The sequence below is a fragment of the Carassius gibelio genome, chromosome B23, assembly GCF_023724105.1.
Source record: "Carassius gibelio isolate Cgi1373 ecotype wild population from Czech Republic chromosome B23, carGib1.2-hapl.c, whole genome shotgun sequence".
Classification (NCBI taxonomy): Eukaryota; Metazoa; Chordata; class Actinopteri; order Cypriniformes; family Cyprinidae; genus Carassius; species Carassius gibelio.
Genome location: NC_068418.1, coordinates 24,826,629 through 24,836,064, shown reverse-complemented (window position 1 = coordinate 24,836,064; position 9,436 = coordinate 24,826,629). Strand labels below are relative to the sequence as shown.

The following is a 9,436-nucleotide window of genomic DNA, read 5'->3' as shown; positions in this document are numbered from 1 at the left end:
TACTGCCAACATTTTTGTAAGATATTCAGTGAACCAACACAGGATTGCAGTGCTTGACCATTCTTATCCTTAAAAAAAACTGTCTGACATAATAATCTGCTTTTAGCCACATATGATGTCTTTTTTGTGTGTGCCTGATTATGAAACATACCACACACACACACACACACACACACTCTCACACAACAAGCTGTTGTGTGTAAAGCACATATATTTGGTATAAAATGAAATGCCTTACATTATACATAACAATAGATACAATTACAAGTTATAGATCATTGAACACTGAAAAATTATTATTTATTTATTATTATTATTATTTATTTATTTATTTAAATAAAAATATCTGATTTTATTTATTTGTTCAACATCTCTGGTCGAGGTAAATTGTATAATGACCCATGTGAAATTAAACCAAAGTTTAATTTGGCTAAATACATGAATAAATACATCGTCAGAAAATAGTTTAAGAGGAAAGCACCAAACTGAAAATATATTTATTTAAAACTAAACCACTTTTTTTCTTAAAAAAAAAAAAAAACCCATTAAGCAAGCTTTTTAAAGATTTTATTAATTTATTATTAACAATCAATTATAATTGTTTCAGTATATTCTAAACCACTTCCCATCCCCATTCTGAGTACCAAATGTATTATTTCATGAGTCTGACACTAAAATATATTTTCTGAATATTTATTGGTACGTCTGTGGTGGTGTGATTATTTGTGGGCGTGGTAAGTTATCTTGCCAGCGCCACGTGAGTTGGGTAATTCCCGTTGGTAATAGACTACGATTTTATCCGGTTAAGTTATTCAACATAAAGTTGTTTTCAAAGATACCGAAAATGAGACTCTTCGCTGCAGTAACGTGTGTGATTGGTAAGTTTTGTGCCGGTCTGAGCAGAAGTTACTCTCATGGGTTAATTTACAGCCTACATGTTATTATTATTATTATTATTATTATTATGGTAACATGTTACATTTGGTTTGAGGAAAAGTCAGCTTTTCTCGCTTTCTCTCTCTCTCTCTCTCTCTGTCTCTCTCTCTGTGTATATATACAATGAATACTTTTCATTTTTAAAGGCATTGCTTTTGGTGCTGTGGTCGCTGGTGTTGAAGAGGATGATGCAACTGAGTCACGTACGGTGCCTGAAGAAGGAAACCTCACCATCTCTATTCATATTGAGAAATTGACTGAAGACCCTCAGGTTTTGGTGACCCGTCTCAGAGGAGGCTCCTCGCAGGAACCGATAGCTCAGATGATCTGTCATAAAGGAGTCTGTGAACACCAGAGCTGGAGAGCTGGAGTTTGGCTGATATCAGATAGACAGAATGTTACTCTGATCCTGTTGAATGTCAGCTACAATCAAACAGGGCTTTACAAGGTTCGCAAACAAAGCAACAAACGACTCGAAAACAAGATTTACAACATTACCGTTTATTATGGTAAGTATTACGTTAGTATGTTGTATTGTTGTTTTTCCGAGCTATCTCATGAAATCTGCTTCAGCAGTTGCATCATCATAATTTTACAGGACAGCAAGAGTAGCTTACAGCAGCATTCAGCCAGTTACGAGAAATAAGCAACTGTTTATTTTGAGGCTATTCTGATTCATGAGGGCATTTAAAAACTTTGGGAAAGCATAATAAATAGCCTACATATCGCAAAGAACATATTTTGTTTTTCTCCGTTAAGCAGAAATAGCACCTTAGCCACTGTGTGCTATTAAAATGAGGGTAGATATGTGTTCGCAATCAACCGTGTAAGTAGAATAAAGAAGAAAGTTATTATTGAACACAATCGATGACTGAACTCAAGTGACCTTGTGGGTGGATCGTGGACGATCTTGTTACATCATGTTGCATCATAAAGTTACGTCATGACGAGCGTGCGTGAGTGCGGAACTGACGTATGTAAGCAAACCGAAGTCTTTGCGAATTTTGGTTGCAGTACCACCAGAGTTCCACTGGGGGCGATCGCCATGAGTGCAAAATGAATGGGAGTCTATGGGGCTAGACGGCTAAATTTGTCCCTTTCACCCGATTGCCGTTGTACTTATGTCCTTTCGATTTCCAACAGGTTGAGTTGTTTTTGCCCATAACACGCTAGCATTCTGCTAATGAATGTGAATGTGTATGACGTTTAAAATACTTTTTAACTCTAAAAAAATCTAACACCCAGCAATGTGTAATTTCTTTGCATCTCCTTTCTAATACAACATTCAAATTACTAGAAAAAAAATTATATCTTGAGAAAAGTGGATTTTGAGGGGCCATTGACCTCCATTCATTCTGCACTCGTCCTGTGAGCGCCCTCATGTGGAATCAGAGTGGAACTGCAACCAGTTCAGAAGCCGGAAGTGTAGTGACTTCTCGCCATATTAGACATTCTCGACTACTACTGTAGGCATGATTATGGTTAGGTTGTTCTGTACAACAGATTGCGCAAATATAACTGTCGTCGTGAACTGGAAAAGCAAAGTTAAAGGAAAATATTTCCGGTAGGCTATGAATGGATGAAGGGATTAATCGATTGGTTTCTGTAAGTGATTAAACGCCTTGAACTTTTGAAGCCTCACAATAATCAGAAACTCACTTGAGCGTCTTCGTGTTATTATGGTGATGTGAAACGGATTTTTACATTTTTATATGCCACTGACCCTCAAATATGAACATCCTCGTCATAAGGGACAACTCAAAATCCTGAAAGATTTAAAAAAAAAAATTTCTTTTCACTGTGTTAGATATATTATATATGTTTGTTTGTTTGTTTTATTTAGTTATGTTGGTCACTTTAAGTAATTTATCTTACATTGCTTTTCTCTAAACTGTTCAACAGTTCCCCTCTTCCCTTGTGCATACTGTATCTGCATTTTAACCTAAATCGAAAAAAATACATGTATGTTTATTACAGTTATTTGTAATAATTCACTCACTCACAGTTTTTGTTCTCTTTGTCCCTTACAGAGCCTCAGCTCAGTACCATCATCCCAGAGAAAATAGCTTCTGCCACGAAAAGTGAATTAACTTCAGGAAAAAGTGCAGCTGTTGGGATCGCAGTTGTAGTGGTCATCGCTTTAGTGGTCATCATTGGCGCTGTCATTTACAGGAAACACAAAAAGGCAAGTATTATAATTGCAGAGCAATTTGTCTTAACCTGTTGAAGAAAAAAATTGAAAATAGCGTGTTGAAAAAAAATTCAACTCGTTTGCAAAAAAAAAAAAAGCATAATATTATGGAATTTCATGATCCTGCATTGAGAAATATCAATAAAAAATGTCCCATTATGTAGATTTTATATCAAATGTCAAAAGTTTTTATGACAAAAATATTTAACATGTATTTTTTAACTTATAGTCAGCATAGAAGTGGAAAAATTTTCAAATACTCTATTTAATTTCAGAGACCTTTACACAAATACAGGTTTATTAAAAATATAAAAGCTTTTTTTTTCACAAAATCTACAATTTTCTGTTGCTGCTTGGATGCAGAAAATCATCCACAGTTGAAACACAAAACATCTGGCTTGTTTCTTCATAGTTTTATTCTTGAAATCAGGATTAGGCATCAAATAATGTCTTCAGGATCATTCGTACATGTGAAAACAGAACAGAAGAATAAGTACTGGATTTTATCCAGCAAATATAATGCAGGTTTTATTGTGCAATGACAGTGGAATGGTTGGATATTAAACCTATCATAGTTATAGTTTATACTTTGGGATCTGCATCATTATTTTCACTTGATTTGCATGGCATCCTGTAATTATGTTTTTCTATTGACTTTCAGGCAAATTCTGACAAACTGCCCCAGGACATGTTACTAGATGACATATTATTAGTGTATTATTGAAGCTCATCCAGGACTAAGCTGAATGGAATAAAACGGGTCGACTATAAGGAATCAAAATGTCATTTCCCCTCACTGAGGAGTTTTACCACTGGTGCTGTTTTCCCAAGAGATTCCAGGTGAATCAGCTGTCTTTGATCAAATATAATTATGGCTCCAAGCACTGAAGTCTGTCCACCAGGTGGAGCCAAAGGTTTAGAAATCCTGTTTGATCTAACAGTTTCGCATCAGAATGAATGGCTAAATTGATTGCAAACAGTTAATTTGTTTGTAGCACAACTGTACACTAACAAAAGCTCTTTTGGTATTGTTATATTGTTAACATTTCTGTAAAAGCACATTTCTTTAAAGAAATTTCTAATTTTTAGTAGCATTTAAAGCCATATAAGTAGCACATTTTCCTGTCAATCGCTTTATTGCAGCTTTTGGGATCTCTGAGTATTAAGCTAATTCTGTTTTTCTATTTTCATCAACTTACCGTATTTTTCGGACTATAAGTCGCACCTGAGTATAAGTCGCATCAGTCCAAAACTACGTCATGACGAGGGAAAAAACATAAGTCGCACTGGACTATAAGTCGCATTTATTTAGAACCAAGAGAAAACATTACCATCTCCGGCCGCCAGAGGGTTAGCGTCCTCTTGTGACTATAGACGGTAATGTTTTCTCTTGGTTCATGTCTCTTAGTTCATTTCTCTTGGTTTATGTCAAATTAATTTTGATAAATAAGTCGGACCTTGACTATAAGTCGCAGGACCAGCCAAACTATGAAAAAAGTGTGATTTATAGTCGGAAAATACGGTAATCTCCAGTTGAGATTCAAGATCTGAAAAGCAATTATACCACTAAATTATTCATATTTGACCCTGGAGCACAAAGGTAGTCATAAGTATCACAGGCATATTTATAGCCAACAATACACTGTGTGTCAAAATGATCAGATTTTCTTTAATGCCAAAAATCATTTGCATATTAAGTAAAGATTCAGGTTTCATGAACATATTTTGTACATTTCCTACCCTAAATATATCAAAACTTAATTTGATTAGTAATTTGCATTGCTATGAACTTGATTTGGACAAGTTTAAAGATAATATTTTGAAGAAGGTGGGTATTCATGTACTTTCTTCATATAGTTTTTACTTTCATTATTCTTTCATTCATCAACTTTTTTGATGTTTTTGCACCCTCAGATTTCAGATTTTCAATCAGTTGTATCTCACCCAAATATTGTCCGATCCTAACAAACCATACATCAGTGGAAAGCTATTTTATTCAGCAGATGATGTATAATTTACAATTTTAAAAAAACTGACCCTTATGACTGGTTTTGTGCTCAAAGGTCACACATAAGCTGTTGAGTTTGGACCAAGATAATCCTCATGAGGCTTTATTTATTATTGTTTCTGGTATTGTAATATTTTTGTATTGTCTGTGCATTCTGTTTGTATTTATTTTATTGTTATTTAAAATATATTCAAGTCTCTGTTAGTCTTCTCTTAAATGCTTTCCATTCTCTTACTCTTAATGTGTGTTGGCTAAACTGATTCTGGTGATGGAACGACAGAAAGTAAACATAGAGAAAAAAGCACTTCTCACAGAAGAAATGAAAAGATTTTGTATTAGTGTCCCTAACTGTCATTAGCTTTGAGATGTGCTACTTAACTAAATAAAAGTACAATGTAAAAAAAAAAAAAAAAAAAAAAAAATATATATATATATATATTTTTTTTTTTTTTTTTTTTTTTACATTGTACTTTTATATATAACATGTGCACAAACCCATAAGTTAAGGAACTATTTTTACCTTAAATTACTTTCATTTTTTTCGTTGTCAAATGAAATAATATATTATTGCACTTAATAGACCACATAGACAGAGATTTTTCCAAAGTGCGTTTTCTAAACAAAGTCAAAAAAGTTTTATATTTGTGTATATATTTTTATTAAACATTTTAACAGTGGGTGCAGGACACTATAGTTAATTTATGTACTGTAAGTGAGGGATAGAAAAATAAAGTAAACTATGAAACATTATACCCAAATATTCTACAGTGTTTTACACTTTTACCTGAGCGTGTTTTGTTACATACTTTTCTCTCAATTTTATCAGAAAATTGTGATAAAAAATAAACTGTGAGTTTACTTGTTAATAAGATGAATTTGTTCTGACTTTGTTGTCAAGTTTTTGTCTTATTTTATCAATAAACCGTGATAATGTGAGAAATGTTGAAGGTGTGAAAATGTTTTGTTTGACTGTATGATACTACTGTACACATTTCAGAGCTTATTTGTTGTCTTTGTTAAATAGAAACTGGTTTCCAGTTATAAAATACAACAGAAACTAAATCTATTTTTAAGGTATCATCAGCATACAGAAGCAGCAGTTGTTTTCTGAGCTGAGCAGAAGATCAAATGCTCGATGAGGAACACAACAGTAATGATTCCCAGCAGACCAGACAGAACCAGACGAACCAGAGCCTCAGAGACGCCACAGTGATCCACACAAACTGAAAGAGAAGAGAGTTATTCATGAAGTTTTCTGTCTCATCTAATGTCTTAATGAAAACCCTGCACAGTGTTCATTTTGGCAGAGAGTTCTGTGTTAAATGTAGTTTGAGTTCTTGTACCTTCCTGTAGTGGGCAGATCTCTTTAATGTGAAGACGGATGCTCTTATTGTTGACTGGATTGACAGCTGTACAGCTGTAGGTCTCTGGATCATTATAATGAAGCTCTAATGATAAACTGAGGTTGATGCTGAGATCAGGATTGCTGGACTGGTTCAGGATTTCTCCTCCTTTATACCACGAGATGAAGACGTCTCGATCATTTTTCACTGAGCAGAACACAGAACAGGTCTCTTTTGTTTCCTGTGACGTACCTGAAAGAAATTAAAGACTCTGACATTTCTACTGCTATCAAAAATGTACAAAAAGTACAGTTTACAGAACTGCAGGACGCTATTGCAAGTTACAAACACACAAATCTAAGAAAAAGGCTGAATTATAAACTCAGAATTGAGAGAAAAAGGTCAGAATTGTAAGCTACACATTTTTTTTTTATTATTTCATACATAAATCATAAAGACAGACCTGTAGATTGGTGCACACTAGCTGACGAGCTGCTCCAGATGGCTGGTTCAGAGACAGGTGCTTTATCACAAAAAAAAAACACATGAACATCCCCTTAAAGCCATATCTGCCTTAATTAAAGATGCTAGTATTGCAGTGCAATACTCAATAGATCAAATCTAATCGATGATTATCCTATGATTTCCATGTTATTTTTCAATAGAGGTTGCAGCAGTAACCTACCATAAACATGAACGTTATATCTCCGTCCTGTGATGTGTGTACTGATGATGCTCAAGGCTTCATACAGCCCAGATTCATTAGTCCTGATGTCCATGATGGTTAAAATACCAGTTTTTTGGTCTAATAGCACTCTGCCTGTGAATCTCATGTCATAATGAGTGTAAATTCTCCCTTGATGCATCTGTGCGACACGAGTATTTTCTCCGCCACTTTCAAACGTCCACATTATCTGAACGTCTTCCTTTAGATCTTCAAGTCCAGGATCTAGATTGAGAACACCTCCCTCCATCACTTCAACTGTTGCGATGTCAGTAACTTCTCCATCCACTGAAACTACATGAAAACAAGTGAAATATACAGGTAAACAAATTATTGATATGGTATATAAGTACAATTTCTAAACACGTTGAATTTCAGTGGTTTGGTGTTCTGGGCAACCAATAGTTCACCACATCTGGTCGACACATATTGTGATTTGTTAAAATATCCCAAAATCCAATTACTGCAATTACCAATTACTGTTTTATGATTATTGTTTTTGCAACTGACCATTGCAATGCCGTTTAAACTGTTGTTGATTTTGTCATCACCATTAATTAGCTGTTTTGTGGTGATGATAAAAACTCATTTTTCTGTGTGTTTCACGAGGTTTGTGTGTTAAGTGTTGTGGTTGTTGCACAACCTTAGATCCAAGATCATTCAGAGACTGTAGAGATCATCTCATTTGAAATGTCTTAACCAGATTTAAGCTTGACGTGTGATATAGGGGCTAAAAATGTCCAAATTTCAAAATCAAAACTGCCTGACATACAAACAACTGATTGAACAATGATAAGGTTTTGAATTAATGACAAGATCTTTGATTTCTTCATTTAATGGATGTCTGTTTTGTAGCACTAGCAGGTTTGACAGAACCTGATCTAAAAAGGGGTAAAGGAAATCGTTCTGTGGTTTCACACAGTGCTGCATGTGAAGGACAGATGTTGTTTCTTTATCTTGAAAAGTGAAACCATCAGCAGAAATGAAAATATACCACTCTTTAAACCGTCACATTAACAGATGATACATATTTGTAACAAATTACAAAAAAACAAAAAACAAAAAAACAATTCAAATTAAATGTCTTTCTTTCTATCTGTCTTTCTTGCTTTCTCAGCAGGAAATAGTTATGTCAGTGTTTCTAATTTGTCGGTGTCATGACATCAAGAAATAGATTGCCACAGCTTGATTTCACAGCTGATTTATTTTTAAATTTGATTGTAAAACAATGACAAAAAAAAAAAAAAAAACAGTCAGAACATTCATATACTGTATAGTGTTAAATATTAGGTTTGTTTTGAGTTGTGTATATTTACTACATATCAGAAATCAATCATTTATACTACTTGCTGAACAGGCCACTTATCTGCTTAACCTTATAATTCAATTAAAATATCAATATCATGTGTTATCTTACCTCCCACGCAGATGAAATATAAGATGAAAGCACACATAGTGATGAATGTGTATGTTGATATTGCATTGAGTTGTTGTTCTCTCGATGATATCTGAAACTCAACTGAGCAGATGGACTTGTGAGGAAGTGACCTGCAATGAAATCACTTACTTGACCTCTACCACAAGATGGCAGTTCTGTACTAAAAATTTTTCTCAAACACATTTCCACTCACCTTTATAACTTTTTCCAAACTCATAGAAAAATGCATGTGTTGGGCAACGAACAGGCAGACAGATGTGCTTGAAACACAATTAACAGGTTTGTTTTCCACTATAAAATAATTCCCTATGTAAAATTTTTGTGTTTATACTTTGTCATGTTTTTATGTAATCATTTAACCCCTTTTAAAAAAAAGTGTGCGTGAACAAGTGAGGTGACGTGAAACCCGGCTTGCTGCAGCTTCCCATTTCTGTTTTCATCTTCTGTTTTCATAAAATAGCCACTAAAAAAGCAGTTCTAAAAGAGCTCCACGAGTGATGGGGTGTCTTTTTAAAGATGTCATTCCACTCGTGTGTTTCTGGATGTGGTCGCTTCTTGGCTCCATCTAATGGTCACGATCACTACAGTGAGGGCTTCCCTGCTGAGCAAGTCCGTCACGCTGCTCGGATTGCTTCATAGGATACTGCTTCATTGTTGGCTTCGTGATCGAGCTCCGAGATGTGCATGGAAACTTGGCGGATCTACCGGGGTGGCATAGGGTGACAAATGCCACCCTAAAAGAAAGCCACCCCTGCTGCCACCCCAGTTGGCAGCAACGAATTAAAGGTTATGGCCA

The 9,436-nt window shown here is 34.8% G+C and overlaps 2 protein-coding genes across 2 annotated transcripts; one reads left to right on the top strand and one right to left on the bottom strand.

Annotated features, from left to right (window-relative positions):
* The first annotated feature begins 746 nt into the window (after positions 1-746).
* LOC128011931 (uncharacterized) lies at positions 747-5,352 on the top strand. Its single transcript, XM_052594733.1, has 4 exons — positions 747-878; positions 1,083-1,445; positions 2,967-3,121; positions 3,789-5,352. The coding sequence occupies exons 1-4, from the start codon at positions 845-847 to the stop codon at positions 3,849-3,851; spliced, it is 615 nt and encodes a 204-aa protein (XP_052450693.1). The 5' UTR covers positions 747-844; the 3' UTR covers positions 3,852-5,352.
* A 378-nt stretch (positions 5,353-5,730) lies between these two features.
* LOC128011927 (SLAM family member 5) lies at positions 5,731-9,386 on the bottom strand. The gene is made up of 6 exons (XM_052594729.1): positions 8,834-9,386; positions 8,620-8,750; positions 7,164-7,496; positions 6,942-7,001; positions 6,479-6,730; positions 5,731-6,358 (listed from the first exon to the last, which is right to left on the bottom strand). The coding sequence occupies exons 2-6, from the start codon at positions 8,654-8,656 to the stop codon at positions 6,216-6,218; spliced, it is 825 nt and encodes a 274-aa protein (XP_052450689.1). The 5' UTR covers positions 8,657-8,750; positions 8,834-9,386; the 3' UTR covers positions 5,731-6,215.
* Positions 9,387-9,436: the final 50 nt, after the last annotated feature.

Excerpts from the sequence above, each read along its gene's own strand:
- LOC128011931 (XM_052594733.1), top strand. The coding sequence starts at position 845 with ATGAGACTCTTCGCTGCAGTAACGTGTGTGATTG. Across the intron at positions 1,446-2,966 it reads CAACATTACCGTTTATTATG|AGCCTCAGCTCAGTACCATC; the intron begins GTAAGTATTACG and ends TGTCCCTTACAG. Across the intron at positions 3,122-3,788 it reads TTTACAGGAAACACAAAAAG|GCAAATTCTGACAAACTGCC; the intron begins GCAAGTATTATA and ends ATTGACTTTCAG.
- LOC128011927 (XM_052594729.1), bottom strand. The coding sequence starts at position 8,656 with ATGTGTGCTTTCATCTTATATTTCATCTGCGTGGGAG. Across the intron at positions 7,497-8,619 it reads ATATTTCATCTGCGTGGGAG|TTTCAGTGGATGGAGAAGTT; the intron begins GTAAGATAACAC and ends GTTTTCATGTAG. Across the intron at positions 6,359-6,478 it reads GATCTGCCCACTACAGGAAG|TTTGTGTGGATCACTGTGGC; the intron begins GTACAAGAACTC and ends CTTCTCTTTCAG.